General features: G+C 44.2%; 1 protein-coding gene across 3 annotated transcripts in view; it reads right to left on the bottom strand.

The window, feature by feature from the left end:
* Positions 1-16389, bottom strand: part of ZMPSTE24 (zinc metallopeptidase STE24) — a 56179-nt gene that overhangs the window by 26405 nt on the left and 13385 nt on the right. For all 3 annotated transcript variants that reach the window (XM_006113274.4, XM_006113273.4, XM_006113272.3), the window contains one exon: positions 5119-5235. In XM_006113274.4, coding sequence (XP_006113336.2) covers positions 5119-5235 — 117 coding nt within the window. The remainder of the gene's footprint in view (positions 1-5118; positions 5236-16389) is intronic.

Here is a 16389-nt window from a genome sequence, read left to right on the forward strand (position 1 = left end):
CCACTTGATACCAGCTGTCAACTAGGCTTTTAGCCAATGATCATTACCTACCGAGCCCAACAATCTAGCCAGTTTTCTATCCATCCTACAGTAAATTCATCCAAACCATTCTTCTTCAATATGGTGGCAAGAATACTCTGGGAGACAGTATCAAAAGCTTTGCTAAAGTCAAAGTGTATCATGTCCACTGCTTTCCCCGTATCTATAGAGCCTTGTTATCTCATCATAGAAGACAATCAGGTTGGTCAGGCATGATTTCCCTTGGTGAATCCATGTTGACTCTTCCTGATCATCTTCCTTTCCTTCAAGTACATTAGAGTGGATTATTTGAAGACATGCTCCATGATATTTTAAGGGAATGAGGTGAGGCTGAAAAGTCTATTTCCCTGGATTCTCCTCCTTCCCTTTTTAAAATATAGGCACTACATTTGCCTTTGTCCAATAATCAGGAATTCCCTCAATCACCACAAGTTTTCCAAGATAATGGCCAACTGCTCTGCAGCCAACACTTTCAGCACTCTCAGATGCACTAGGTCTGTCACCTCGTGTTTACACCAGGGATTTCAAGTGAAATGGGGAGCTCCTTTAGCAATTTTACTACTACAGATCAAAGCGTTCTGTACTTCCGTAGAATAGCTTTGTTTGATGACCGCTAGCTGGCCAGCATCCAGGCTGTCAGATATGATGATGTGGGATCTGGATATAAGATACAACCACAAACCACACTGGGTAGGAACAGGTCTGATCAGCAGCTGCACTGATGGATTTATCAGATCAGAGTATTAGAACTGTGAAGCGGTTACTACCATAATCATGGAGAATGAATCTTATCCAGTTTTCTTGGAACCATTGGTATTGATGGGATTAATGGCTAGACATACAAAAACCCTAGTGTTCATGGATTGAGGAAAACGTATGACAGGGACCATAAGATCAAACTTCTCTGAAGCAGAACACCCAGCATTTCTTGTTCTGGACTGTGGCAAATCAGGAGACCCCAAAATAGACATGCCTGCAGGTATTCTGCACAATTGAGTTTCATAATTGACTGGTGTCTGATCTAGCTAGCCTAGGTGATTCAATGGGGCATTTTGTAAGCTTGAAAGATGCAAAACCACAGGTTAGAATTGATGATGAGTGCACCAGTCAGGGGCTATGTCTAGACTGCAAGCCTCTTTCGAAAGAGAGCGTCTAGACTGCACGCAGAACTTTCGAAAGAGCAAGCCGCTTTTTCGAAAGAAAGCACCCAGTGAGTCTGGATGCTCTCTTTAGAAGAAGCCCTAGTTACATTCAAGAACGCCTTCTTTCGAAAGAAGCACTTTCGAAAGAAGGCATTCTTCCTCGTGAAATGAGGTTTACCGCCGTTTAAAGAAAAGCCGCGTTCTTTCGATTTAATTTCGAAAGAACGCGGCTGCAGTCTAGACGCAGGTGAAGTTTTTTTGGAAAAAGGCTACTTTTCCCGAAAAACCCCGAGTCTGGACACAGCCCTACTGACAAATGCCTTCTTGACAGAGTTAAGTTGACCCTGCTTCTCCCCATCTATTGACAGAATGCACTGCTGTTGCATTGCCTCTCATCATTTGGGCTGGGGATCCCTGTAGCAAAAGTCAAAATGCCACACATACAAGATGTATGGTTCTGAAACTGAGGACATTAATGTGGAGAGAATTTTCTGTGGGGTAAAAGGGAGAGAAGATGCACAGAGTTGAAGATGGTCCAGATGAGCTTCCCATCTGATTGTGTATCATCCATCATCAACTTCCTGACAGGTGCTGCTCCATCTGGGATAAGGTGTTGCAGTTCATAGCAAAGCTTAAAAGAGAAAAGAGAATATCTGTAGCATGTGAAGGGCAGCTAGTGGCTCGAACATCTGTGCAAAAGCTGCTTTAGAGGCATCTGATACAAGGGAATGTTCAATGGCCGCTTTCGTTCTAGCAAACAGGGCTTTGTGGCCGGGAATACCCAGGGAGGGCCAAATGACCACTGAAGACCAGCGAACACCCCATGTGTTCACACTTCAAGACTTCAAAGAATCTGACAAGATCAGCAAGTCTGAGGGAGGTAAGATCATGTTTTGCAAATATTATACAAATCGCTTCTAAAATTACTGTCTTGCTCCAAGTTCTGCTTGTAATAAGTAATCCACTAGTGCAATATTATCCAGTTGGATGTGGACAAGGAGATGTGCTTCTTGACGAGTATTAGGGCAAATTGGATGGACTGCGGTTTGCAAAAAAACTGCATAGATTTCTTTGCTTCCCTGACCAGTTGCCCTAAGTCAACCCAAAGATAAACACTGCTCACTCACATTGGAAATGACTGACCAGTGAAAGTTGTGAAGAGGCACATTTTTGTTTAGGTTCATGAGGCTTCCACCAGCCCACAGATTGTCTGAGTGGAGCTAAGAAGGAAATTACTTTTTTCAGAGTTAACTATAAAGTCCAGGACAGTAATTAACTGAGCTGATCTTTATACCTGATGACTTTGCTTTCTGACAAGGATGAAGTATCTAGAAAGTATCAGCAGACAAAATACTGTTGCAGTGACAACCACTTTAGAGAATACACACAGAGCAGATGGTATGGTAAGATGATAATTTAAAATGTTCATGGCCAAGAGCAAATATCTGGCAACCTCTGCTTCAAGAAAAAATAAGTCTGTGTTCTTTTTGATTCTTTATGGAAACGGACACACAACACACTTTCCTGAAATGTTTCTTAAACATTTGAGTGTGCATGTAAGAACTCAAACAAAACATGAAGTTTTAAGCATTTTGAATAGACATCATCTTCCCTTTCAGTCAATTAAGTTGTTTCCATAGTATTTGTGATGCCGCACTCGTACTATTTATGCAGCCCACATGGCTAGGCTAGACATGTAATTCTAATGAATGAAATAAAACAGTTGGGGGGGAGGGGAGAACAGAGTGCTGGGAGCAAAAGAGGAGCAGGGAGAAAAAATGTTAGTCCTTTTATACACAATAGTAAAAAAGCTTCTGTTCTTTTTCATTGTTGGTCACCTGTAGATTGATGGAAGCAAGAGTCTGCTGGTTCTAGTGCAGTAGGGGTGAAGTGACTGTCACACTGGCACTGCTCTGAAATGTCTAAGTGAGAAACAACTAGTAGATCTAGCTTCAAATCAATCCTCCTAGCTCCTTGCATTCTCTACAATATGATACAAGGTATTCTTCATTGACTTCCCAACTTCCAACCTGTGCGAAACTGGAACCTTTGTGGTGGGCTCTGGGTCCCACAGTCCTTTCTGGAGAGATATAGTGCTGTGCAGACAGCTACAACCAAGGTTTCAAAGTCCACAGAAATAAACTGCCTATTATGGTCTGGAGAAGAATATTTCTCAGAGAAGCAAAGCCTTTCTCCAGAGGAACTGAAAAAAACTAGTGCCAGGGAAGAAGGAAGGAACCAAGTCTGATGCCCTGGGATCTGACCTCTGAGTAGGGTGCCCTAGCTGAGCAAGAGCCAGAAGATATTGGGAAGGGAAAACTCTCTGGAAAGAAACGTCTTGCCACTTTAGGAGGGAGACTTGAGCATGTAATGGGGAAGGAGCAGGTTAAGGAAGTTGGAGCTACTGGAACAAGACAAGTGACTAGTTTGAAGGAGATGGACATGAAGACATGATCCTTCCCATTTAGCAGAAGGTGGAATTCATGAGGCAGATTAAGGAGGTAAACCAGAGATAGTGTTGTCAGCCCCACTCAGTCAACTACACGTAGTGCCTCAACATGAGTGTCAGAAGTGATTCTGGGAAGGGCTAAACAGCAGCCTAGCAAAGGAAACTCACTCACTAGACCTCTTCAGTTTGGGACAAGTAAAAGGAACCAGACTGTACGAGGCACATACAAGACCTAACTGACAATGGACCCTGTAACAGGGTGTATTGGCCCTGCCCTGGAGCAGAAGTGCTTAAGGCAATGCTCTTAGCAGCAGAAGCCAGGCCCCCTCAACCTGCTGGGCATGCCATTGGACTAGGGTTGTTAAATTGAGGGTAATTGTCTAATCGAATAGTCAATGCATTTTGCATCGACTATTCAACTGGTCAATAGGGCGCCTCCACCTTTGAACTGCAGAAACAGCTTAGGGTTATTACACTTTAAGGGCAAAAGCGCCATGTGGAGCCCGGGGTCAGTCGGGACTCCCTGCTGACCCTGGGCTCCGTGCAGTGCTGCCAATTGGAAACACTGCAGAGCCCAGTGTCAGGCTCCTCCTGGCATTTCAAAGCGGCAGTGCTGCATGGAGTTCAGGATCATGCCTCAGGCTCCACGCAGCACTGCCACTTTGAAGTACCCCCTTTTTCCTCCCCCATCATTTGCTGCCTCTTTCTGATAGAGGTAGCAAAGGTGGGGGGGGGGGGGGGAAGGAAAGCAACTAGTCAATAAGCTTGTCGACTAGTCCTTCACATGCCTACATTGGCCCACACAGCTCTGAGGCTGAGCACAACCAAATTAACTTAACAGCTGGGCTAGCACCTTTATCCCACACCCAGGGTTAGGAGGCAGCCCCATGACAAGCAATGAGGAAGGAGAGATTTTTGACTCCACAGCTAGTGTATATATTTCCTCCCCTTTTTCCTGAAACCACTGTTATAATGTTTTTAAGGACAGGCTTCACAAAGCCCTGGCTGAAATGATTTAGTTTGGGCGTTCCTCCTGTTTTGAGCATGGGATTGGACTAGATGATCTCCTGAGGTCTCTTCCAACCCTATTCTTCTATGATCTTCCCTGAATAACTTAATATAAATATAAAGCATAACTGATTCCTTTGTAGGTCCTGGTTCTCAGGCTTTCTTCATACTACATTGATGAGATGCTTGTGTGAGGACAGCTGCAGAAAGAGCTAAGTACCAAGAGTTCATCGTCTGCAATAGAAGGTGATCTCTTGATACAAGCAGAAATTGCCATATTTGTGATTTATGGTCAGGAAATTGAGAGATTCAGGCTCCCACACAAATATTAATGTCACATTCCATATGGTAAAAGAATGATCTGCTAAAAGAAATGCTACTGGCAAAAAGGCTATTTACAGCTATTGGTCCACCTTGCATTTTCTGTAAACTAACTTTAATCTGGAAAGTTATTTCTGTACATGTATATTTCCAAAATACCTGTTGATTGAAGCCATGTTTCTCCTCTATGACAAAGGTATTATATAGACTCCATGGCAGGCCAGTCACCGCACTGAAGAGCGTAGCAAGCAACAGGAACATCAATGACTGAATGATCTATACACAAGAAAAAGAATTCCGACTTGTAAACTTTTTACAATTTAGACATCTTATTGTCAATAATTCAAATTTATATAAATAGTGTAAGAAAACCTGCCTGAAATCAAAAGCTAGATAAATTCTGGCTAAAGATAAGGTGCAAGTTTTTAACACTTAGGGTCATTAACCAATTGAATTACTTGTCTGGATATGTGATAGGTTATGATTCCAAGTGAGAAATAAAGTGTGGATGTTTTTCCAAAAACATAATGTAGCTTAACCACAACTTAATCAAGGATTTACTGGGTGAAATTCTTTGGCTTGTGATAAGCAGTAACTTGGAGTAGATGATGATGGTCCTTTGTGGCCTTAAAGTCTATGAATCTCTGAACACATGTTCATAAGTATTTCAAGACAGGGAGGAAATATATAGGGCAAAGTTCAAATATATAAAGCCCAACAATGTAACAGACACAGAATGCTCTAATCAGAACCCAGAACACAAGGGAAAATTAACTACACACATTTCTGTTAATAAGATACCGTCTTGAGTGATTTGTCCAAAAGTACTGACCATTCTTAATTACATCCTGTTATTTTCTATGAAGGATAGATAGAGATCAATTTGTCCAGGACAGCAACTTTTTTCATTTGACAAGCTATTGTATAAACTAGATCCAGCATAAACTATTTGAATAGAGCAAAAACACACCAACTGACTGGAACAGCTAAGCATTAAGATCTCCTCCTGTGCAACAGCTTACATCAAGTCTGTCATAAAAGCCAAAGCTCTAAGTATATAGAATCATAGAATCATAGGACTGGAAGGGACCTCGAGAGGTCATCTAATCCAGCCCCCCGCCCTCAAGGCAGGACCAAGCTCCATCTACACCATCCCTGACAGATGTCTATCTAACCTGTTCTTAAATATCTCCAGAGAGGGAGATTCCACCACCTCCCTTGGCAATTTATTCCAATATTTGACCACCCTGACAGTTAGGAATTTTTTCCTAATGTCGAATCTAAACCTCCCCTGCTGCACTTTAAGCCCATTACTCCTTGTCCTGTCCTCAGAAACCAAGAGGAACAAATTTTCTCCTTCCTCCTTGTGACACCCTTTTAGATATTTGAAAACCGCTATCATGTCCCCCCTTAATCTTCTTTTTTCCAAACTAAACAAGCCCAGTTCATGAAGCCTGGCTTCATAGGTCATGTTCTCTAGACCTTTAATCATTCTTGTCACTCTTCTCTGTACCCTTTCCAATTTCTCCACATCTTTCTTGAAATGTGGCGCCCAGAACTGGACACAGTACTCCAGCTGAGGCCTAACTAGTGCAGAGTAGAGCGGCAGAATGACTTCACGAGTTTTGCTTACAACACACCTGTTGATACAACCTAGAATCATATTTGCTTTTTTTGCAACAGCATCTCACTGTTGACTCATATTCAACTTGTGGTCCACTATGACCCCTAGAACCCTTTCCGCCATGCTCCTTCCTAGACAGTCGCTTCCCATCTTGTATGTATGGAACTGATTGTTCCTTCCTAAGTGGAGCACTTTGCATTTCTCTTTATTAAACTTCATCCTGTTTACCTCTGACCATTTCTCTAACTTGCTAAGGTCATTTTGAATTATGTCCCTATCCTCCAAAGAAGTTGCAACCCCACCCAGTTTGGTATCATCTGCAAACTTAATAAGCATACTCTCTATCCCAATATCTACATCATTGATGAAGATATTGAACAGTACGGGTCCCAAAACAGACCCTTGCGGAACTCCACTTGTTATCTGAAGGATAAACTTAACTGTTGTCAGTATGACCCCTGCTGTTAAAGTCCGGTCTTTGTAAAGAGGTACGTGCTTGAACACAGGTATAGAAAAGGTTTGAACCTGTTGTAAGGCCTGCAAAAGGACTGTGAGGGGACAAATGATGATTGGAGGGAATTTGGTGCAAAGGGGCATGACCTGTATATACATGCAATTGTAAGTGGTCAGTAAAAGGGGGGTAATTACCCTGTAAGAAAGTACAAAAGACCTTGCCTTTTGTTTGGGCAGTTGCAGAAACTTTGCAGAAACTTTTTTTCTCCTGAGTATCCTGGAGGTTTTTGCCCTGGAATGCATTCCTGAATAAAGCTGGTTGCTTAAGAAGGGTGTCTGGAATTGATTTGGTAGGGGTTTTGGGCCCCCATCCGAACCCTCAGATTAAATTCTCCGTCATATCCCTTTCCAGCAGGATTTAGCACCGTTAACAACAACTCTCTGACTACGGTTATCCAGCCAATTATGCACCCACCTTATCGTGGCCCTATCTAAGTTGTATTTGCCTAGTTTATCAATAAGAATATCATGCGAGACTGTATCAAATGCCTTACTAAAGTCTAGGTATATGACATCCACCGCTTCTCCCTTATCCACAAGGCTCGTTATCCTATCAGCATTAGCCTATTAGCATCAATTTCCCAAGATGTATAAATAGCAATTACCTGTTATCAGTTTAATTGTCTATTCTGTTTTTGCCGGTGAGACTGACCAGTTTCTTTCCACTGATCAGAAATGCTATCAGCAATAGCAGACGGGGACTCAATCCAGTATTTGTTGGAAAGGGGAGTGAAAAGACATTTCCCTGCTGCTCAGTGTTCCCTGTAAGTTGTGTGAACACTCAGAAAAGATTCAAATGCCGCACAGCTGATTAGCAGAGTGCTCACAGCAAGGTTTTTTGTTTTTACTGGTGGTATGTATTCACACGTGCCTCGGTGCACATTAAAAAACTCTTCTGCATATAGATTAAAAAGTCTGCATATATGGAGGAGAAAGATTAAAAGGAACATTGCTCTTATTTCTGCTCTCAGGACCAAGTCTTTGTCTGTATTTCTTTTCATAGTCTTTAGAGCTGTGGTACAGTGAAAATTATCAGTAGCTAGTTGGTCTGTTTTCACAGTTCACGTCAGACATGTGTAGAAGCAATAAAAGTGACAAGATACTACAGTAAATTTCCGATAATCTGGCACCTTTAGGACCCAGGGGGTGCTGGATTATCAGATATGACGGTCTATCAGAAGGGGGGGCTATGAGGGATCTGGAGTGGGGTGGGGTGAGGATGCCACCACGGACCCCTTATAGCCCCCCCCCGAAAATGACCAGCAGCGGCTGAATCAGGGACACCTGGGGCAGAGCAGCTGGAGTGCTGCCGGGTTGGTCCGGTAGCGCCGACCCTTGGCGTAGCGAGACCAACCCAGCAGCACCCCAGCTGCTCTTGGGGACGCTTGGGGCAGAGCAGCTTGGGTGCTGTTGGGTTGGTCCCGCAGCGCCGCTCCTTGGCGCTACTGGGCCAACCCGGCAGCACCCCAGCTGCTCTACCCCAGGTGTCCCCAAGTCAGCCGCTGCTGAAACTGACCAGCGGCTGACTCCAGGAAGCCCGAGACAGAGCTGCCAACCTGGCAGCGCCCCAGCTGCTCTGTCCCAGGCGTCCTGATTCAGCTGCTGTTGAAACTGACCAGCGGCTGACTCCAGGAAGCCCGAGGCAGAGCTGCTCTGCCCCGGGATTCCTGGAATCAGCCGCTGGTCAGTTTCAACAGCAGTTGAATCGGGATGCCTGGGACAGAGCAGCTGGGGTGCTGCCAGGTTGGTCCCCGCAGCGCAGCGCCACACCGCACCTCGGCACTGCAGGGACCAACCCAGCAGCACCCTAGCTGCTCTGCCCCAGGTGTACCCAAGTCAGCTGCTGCTGAAACTGACCAGCAGCTGATTCCAGGAAGCTGGGGCAGAGCACCTCTGCCTCGGGCTTCCTGGAGTCAGCCGTTGGTCAGTTTCAGCAGCAGCTGAATCGGGGACAACTGGGGTGCTGTCGGGTTGGTCCCGCAGCCCTGAGGGGCAGCGCTACAGGACCTACCCGGCAGCACTCCAGCTGCTCTGCCCCCGGTTTCCCCGATTCAGCCGCTGGTCAGTTTTAGCAGCGGCTGAATAGGGGAAGCTGGGGGCAGAGCAGCTCCAATGGTCCGGCTGCCCGGAGCACTTCCGGGTTCCTGATGGTGCCGGACCATCAGGAGTGCCGGACCATCAGATGCCGGACCATCGGAGTTTTACTGTATTTGAAGGTTATACAATATAGGTCTGTCAACTTTTGAAAATATATATCTTATAACACATCCTAGCTAAAGCAAGCACTATGTTAAACACAATTTTCCTCTCTTTATAGAAAGGGGCTGTCATGTTTGACATTGTGTGAGCTTGTCATGATGGTACTCCGAAAGAAAGAACTCTCGTCTGCAGTTCTTGGTCCAGCAAAAGAGGGCATAAGGTGTCCCTATGTCTTGCTCAGCAAGTTTTCCTGTAGTACTATCAGGTAGATTTGATGTTTAAGAAGCCATCATATCTAAGAGCTTCACTGCCTCTGAGGAAAAGGCAAGTTTACAATGCAAAAAATGTCAACACAAAATAGATTAAAAATTCCTTATCTCAGAATTGCCTACAGAAGGGCTAGCCTAGGTTTTAGAACGGTTCTCTCCAGGAATAGCCCTTAGCAACCTGTTTGATCATAGGAAAGTAAATCACAGTGAATTACTGTTCAACACTAGCACTTTGAGAGTCATCTCTGATTAATTCTTAGGAAATTCAGTGCAACAGTAAAATTTGTGACAGAAACAGTTACCAGACTACTAGTGAGACCTCTTGACACTCATTTTGCATTTTCTCTGTGTGTGTCACAGTAGCTTTTATGATGGCTATAAGTTTTGCATATAGTGTCTAATTTGGATATATTCTCTAGAATCCCAATTTATAACCTATTTCCAAACCAAATTTGCCTAACTTCAACTTCCAGCCATTGGACTGTTTTACTTTCTTTTGCTGGATTGAAGAGCCAATTATCAAATATTTTTTCCTTATATAGGGTACTTGCAGACTGATCAAATTCCCTTCTTAATTTTCTCTTTATTAAGATAAACAGATTTAGTTTATAGAATCTGTCACTATAAGGCACATCTTTAATCACTCTCCTGGCTTCCACTGTGGGCACTCCATGACCCTCCCTCCTGCCCTCTGCCTCAGAGTTCTAACATATCTCTGCAGTAGAGAAGAAACTGAGGGACGGTTGACAGCGCATATGCACTGGCACACTCACCATGGCATAAGCAGCACCGCCAGCACCCAGGGGTACTGCTGCTAAAAAGTGTAAATTGTAAGTGCAGGGGCACCGAGACACCTACAATGGAGCACCCACAGGGACAAACATCTCAAAGAACATCATTTTCTGCACAAGGTGAAAAATCTCTCTTTTATCCAATGAACGTGAACTGGAGTTAGCAAAGGCAGATTCAGAATTAAGGAGTGTGCCTTTGCCAGATGAAAATGCAGTGATGATTCTGAAAGGTCCACCATCAGAAGGAACTGGAGGATTTTTGAGTTCTCAGATGTCAATGGAATTGGCTAATTGTTCTGCTTTTGTGGAGAGAGGAATCATCTCTTCGATATTTTGAGGGCAGTGGATAGACAAGAAGTCATACTTCCCTAATTAGTGGAACTGAGTTAGCCAGCAAAGGCAGTCTGGAAAACTTCTTCAATCACTCAGTCCTCATCTAAGAAGGCAAATAAATTATATCTGTTCTCTCAAGCAAGAAACTGGCTGGTCTTCATATTCTTCTCCTAATTTTTTTGTGGTCAGCATAGTATCTCAAACTGAAAAGATGCCCAAGCTCGGTCTACTCCAGGAGGTGGAAATACCATTTTTCTATCAGGGGCCATTGACCCCCCCACAAAAAAAATCAGTTGGGGGTCTGTGAGTGTCATATCCCATGGTGACAAATGAAGAGTAGAAGGCAGGTACGTTGGGTTTCTTGGGGAACTGTGACCAAAGCCGAGGTAAGTGGGGAAATCGGTTACCAGGAAGAAGCACAAGGAGGAACGAGAAACAAAGGAGGACCTGATTTGAATGAAGAAGGTAGGGCAATCAACTGGTTATCTAAGATGTGTGTACATAAATGCAAGAAGCCTGGGAAACAAACAGGAAGAATTAGAAGCCCTGGCCCAGTCAAAGAACTATGATTTGACTGGAATAACAGAGACTTGGTGGGATGACTTGCATGACTGGAGCGCTGTCATGGAAGGCTATAAACTGTTCAGGAAGAACAGGCCGGGGAGAAAAGGAGGAGTTGCACTCTATGTAAGAGAACAGTATGACTGTTAGGAGCTCCAGTATATAGAGGAAAAGTCTGTTGAGAATCTACAGGGGGAGGGATAGCTCAGCGGTTTGAGCACTGGCTGGCTAAACCCAGGGTTGTGAGCTCAATCCTTGAGGGGACCATGTAGGGATCTGGGGCAAATCTGTCAGGGATGGTACTCGGTCCTGCCGTGAGGGCAGGGGACTGGACTCAATGATCTCTCAAGGTCCCTTCCAGTTCTATGTCATAGATATATCTCCGTATATTATTATTATGGGTTAAGTTAAGAGGTGGAAGCAACTGGGGTGATGTTGTGGTTGGTGTCTGCTATAGACAGGTGTATGAGGTACACGAGTCTTTCTTTGGACAACTGAGAGAAGCTTCCAGATCACAGGCCCTGGTTCTCATGGGGGACTTGAATCACCCTGACATCTGTTGGCAGACCAATACAGCAGTACACAGGCAATCCAGGAAATTTCTGGAGAATGTTCAGGATAACTTCCTGGTACAAGTGCTGAAGGAACTGGCCAGGGGCCATGCGCAGTTTGACCTTCTGCTCACAAACAGGGAGCAACTAGTAGGGGAAGTAGAGGTGGGTGACAACCTGGGAAGCAGTGATCATGAGATGGCAGATTTTAGGATCCTGACGAAAGGAAGAAAAGAGTAGCAAAATACACACCCTGGACTTCGGAAAAGCAGACTTTGACTCCCTCAGAAAACTGATGGGCAGGATTCCCTGGGATGCTTACATGAAAGGGAAAGGAGTCCAGGAGAGCTGGCGGTATTTTAAAGAAGCCTTATTAAAGGTACAGGAAGAAACCATCTTGATGTGCAGTAAGAAAAACAAATATGGTCGGCGACCAGATTGGCTTATGGGGGAAATCCTTGGTGAGCTTAAACACAAAAAGGAAGCTTACAAGAAGTGGAAATTTGGACAGATGACTAGGGAGAAGTACAAATATATTGCTTGAGAATGCAGGGGAGTTGTCAGGAAGGTGAAAGCGTAACTGAAATTGCAGCTAGCAAGGGACATGAAGGGTAACAGGCATGTTAGCAATAAGAGGGTGATCAGAGAGGGTTTGGGGCCCTACTGGATGAGGGAGGTAACCTAGTGACAGATTATGTGGGGAAAGCTGAAGTACTCAATGCTTTCTTGGCCTCTGTCTTCACAGACAAGGTCAGCTCCCAGACTAATGCACTAGGCAACACAGTATGGGAAGGAGGTGGGCAGCCCTTGGTGGGTAAAGAACAGGTTAGGAACTATTTAGAAAAGCTAAACGTACACAAATCCATGGGTCCGGATTTAATGCACCCGAGGGTACTGAGGGAGTTGGCAAATGTCATTGAGGAGCCTTTGGCCATTATCTTTGAAAACTTGTTGACATCAGGAGAGATTCTGGATGGTTGGAAAAAGGCAAATGTAGTGCCCATCTTTAAAAAAGGAAAAAAGGACAATCCAGGGAACTACAGACCAGTCAGCCTTACCTCAGTCCCTGGAAAAAATCTATGAGGGGATCCTCAACTAATCCATTTTGAAGCACTTGGAAGAGGGGAAGGTGATCAGGAATAGTCAACATGGATTCACGAAGGGCAAGTCATGCCTGACCAATCTGATTAGCTTCTAGGATGAGGTAACTGGCTCTGTGGACATGGGAAAGACAGTGGATGTGATATACCTTGACTTTAGCAAAGGTTTTGATACCATCTCCCACAATATTCTTGCCAGCAAGTTAAGGAAGTATAGATAGGATAAATGGACTGTAAGATGGATAGAAAGCTGGACAGACAGTCAGCCCAACGGATAGTGATCAACGGCTCGATGTCAGGTTGGCGGTCAGTTTCTAGCGGAGTGCCCCAAGGAATGCTTCTAGGACCGGTTTTGTTCAACATCTTTATCAATGACCTGGATGAGGGGATGGATTGCACCCTCACCAAGTTCGCAGCTGACACTAAACTAGGGGAGACAGATATGCTGGAGGGCAGAGACAGGGTCCAGAGAGACCTAAACAGATTAGACAATTGGACCAAAAATCTGAGGAGGTTCAACAAGGACATATGTAGACTCGTGCATTTAGGACGGAAGAATCCCAAGCATTGTTACAGGCTGGGGACCGATTGGCTAAGTGGCAGTTCTGCAGAAAAGGACCTGGGGATTACAGCGGATGAGAAGCTGGATATGAGTCAACAGTGTGCCCTTGTAGCAAAGAAAGCTAATGGTATATTAGGTTGCATTAGGAGGAGCATTGCCAGCAGATCTAGAGAAGTGATTATTCCCCTTTATTCGGCTCTTGTGAGGCCACATCTGGAGTATTGTGTCCAGTTTTGGGCTCCCCATTATAGAAAGGATGTGGACTCATTGGAGAGGGTCCAGCGGAGGGCAACCAAAATGATTAGGGGGCTGGAGCACATGATCTATGAGAAGAGACTGAGGGATTTGAGTTTGTTTAGTCTGCAGAAGCGAAGAGTGAGGGGGGATTTGATAGTAGCCTTCAACTTCCTGAAGGGAGGTTCCAAAGGGGATGGAGAGAGGCTGTTCACAGTAGTGATGGTTGGCAGAACAAGGAGCAATGGGCTTAAGTTACAGGGGGGGAGGTCTAGGTTGGATATTAGGAAAAACTAATTCACTAGGAGGATGGTGAAGTACTGGTATGGGTTACCTAGGGAGGTGGTGGAATCACCATCCATAGAGATTTTTAAGTCTCAGCTTGACAAAGCCCTTGCTGGGTTGATTTAGTTGGGATTGGTCCTGCCTTGGGCAGGGGGCTGGACTTGATGACCTCCTGAGGTCTCTTCCAGCCCTAAGATTCTATTAGCCCTAAGGGAAGGTTTTCACCCAGGGTCTCTGTCATCTGAACCAGAGGAAAATTCCTTCCCAACCCCAAATTTCAGTCCTGATCACCACCACCCGTCTTTTCTTAATCAAAAACTTGCTCCCAATGCATTCTATGAACTTACGGGACATTTTGTGTTTTGCCTTATTGAGGGATGTAAGTGACTAGTTGGCTATCCAATAAGCATATCGGATAGTCAACTTGTGACTTGACTAGTCGCTTCCCACCCTTGCTGCCTCTATCAGACAGTGGCAGGGGGAGGAGACGGAAGAGAGCACAAGTTGGTACTCGGGAGAGTTGGCTTAAAACCTGGTCTCCCCCCCCCCCCCCCCCTCCCAGCACTATCTCCAAGGAGGGGAAGAGGCATAGCAGGGGACTGAGCGCAAACCTGGAATTAGCTGTCCCAGCTTTTGCCTGGACCCTCCCGTTGTGCTTCCGTCTTGTAAGTGTATTAATAGCCTACTGGCTCTTAATACATTTAAAAGGCAGAGCTGCAATGGGGTTAAGCTCCCGGGGGCCAGGAGGTAACCCCACTGCAGCTCTGCAGTTCCCCCCCTTATCAACTAATTGACTAGTTGATGGAAATTCCTTCAACTAGTTGATTAGCTGATTAAATGCCATTTAACATCCCTAGCCTTATTCTTTTCCAACAGATGCTCGAGTAGTAAGTCTCCCATTACTATTACGTCTTGCACTTTGGATATTTCTGATATTTGTTTTGAGCATGGCTCACCTTCTTCTCTCCTCATGGTTTAGTGGTCTATAGTGGACCCCAACCATGAAGCAAGTTTTTTGGACCTGCTCATTTTAAAATGTCTAACTTCAGTAGCTGTTGTTAAGCATCCGTTTGTGCTAATAACAGAATAAAAAGTGTATAATTACTATAATGATATGGTGATTTTTTTTTCCAAATAACCACCAGAAATTTTTAAAGTGTACATTTCTGCCTTTTCTTCATTATTATTGACAATTCTTCCATTCCCATTCAGTGGATGAATGCCATCGTTACAATTCATTTTAATCCTAATATATTTATAAACTTCTTACTGGCCTTAACTCTTCTAAACAGATTCTTCCCTTTGTCCCTTTGCTTCCCTCAATTTTCTCCAATTTCAAGCTTCTGATTTATGTTGATTACTTTCAACTTCTTCTTTCTTCTGTTTTTTGTCTGTTTTATAACAGCAGCTTTCATTTCCCCTCTAAACCAGGTAAGTTTCAGATGGCCTTCTTTCTTGATTGTTGGACTGTTGCTTAACACATTTCTAAAAAAAATGCTGAAGTTTGAATGTGACCTAACTGAAGAGCAAGACGACAATCTCTTATCCTATTCTGCCCTCTTGTCAACCATAGCAGCAAATTCTGACTGACAAATTCTAAATGCTACAAAAACAATAATGGGCTTTTTTTAGAGTCCATACAAGTCAACATGAGTCTTCCCATGGACTTCTACAGGTTTGCATCAGTTCTTATAGATCAGTAATTAATATTAGCAGGAAAAACTGAGGCCTAATCTATACCTAAAAGTTAGGTTGACATAACTATGATGGCTCAGGGAGTGAAAAAAAATGCCCTAGCTATGCCAACCTACACCCCAGTGCACACATAGCTAGGTTGACAGAACAATGCTTCCATTAACCCAAATACCATTATTTGAGGAGATGGCATTCCTACAGTTATGGAAAAACAGAAAGCCTGTATAGTACAGCTGTACCACTGTAGTACCCTTAGTGCAGCAACAGCCTTAGACCATGCAAAGAAGAAGTTGGGATCAATGACTACCATGGGTAGTGAAGAGAGATAAACTGTGGGGTGGGTAGGGAAAGATAATTTACCCCTTCTATGGTGGTTACATGGCACTCTGCATAGGCAATACCATGAGGGAGAAGGGGGAAAAGAAGAGTTTCTTTCCATTTTAAAATATACATTTCAAGTATTTTTTTCTTATTTGCTAGGGCTTCCAGCATTGAAAATAACACTAATTCATTCACCAAACAGATATCACCCAGAAAGCCTCACACTTTCCTCCCATCTTTGATCTGGAAAGACCACATTCTTGGAACAAAAGACAGAACTATGTAGCATTTTAAAGACTAACAAGATGGTTTATTAGGTGATGAGCTTTCGTGGGCCAGACCCACTTCCTCAGATCAATATGTGGAAGAAAATCAGCACAACCATATATACC

Source organism: Pelodiscus sinensis, chromosome 25 (genome assembly GCF_049634645.1).
Source record: "Pelodiscus sinensis isolate JC-2024 chromosome 25, ASM4963464v1, whole genome shotgun sequence".
Lineage (NCBI taxonomy): Eukaryota > Metazoa > Chordata > Testudines > Trionychidae > Pelodiscus > Pelodiscus sinensis.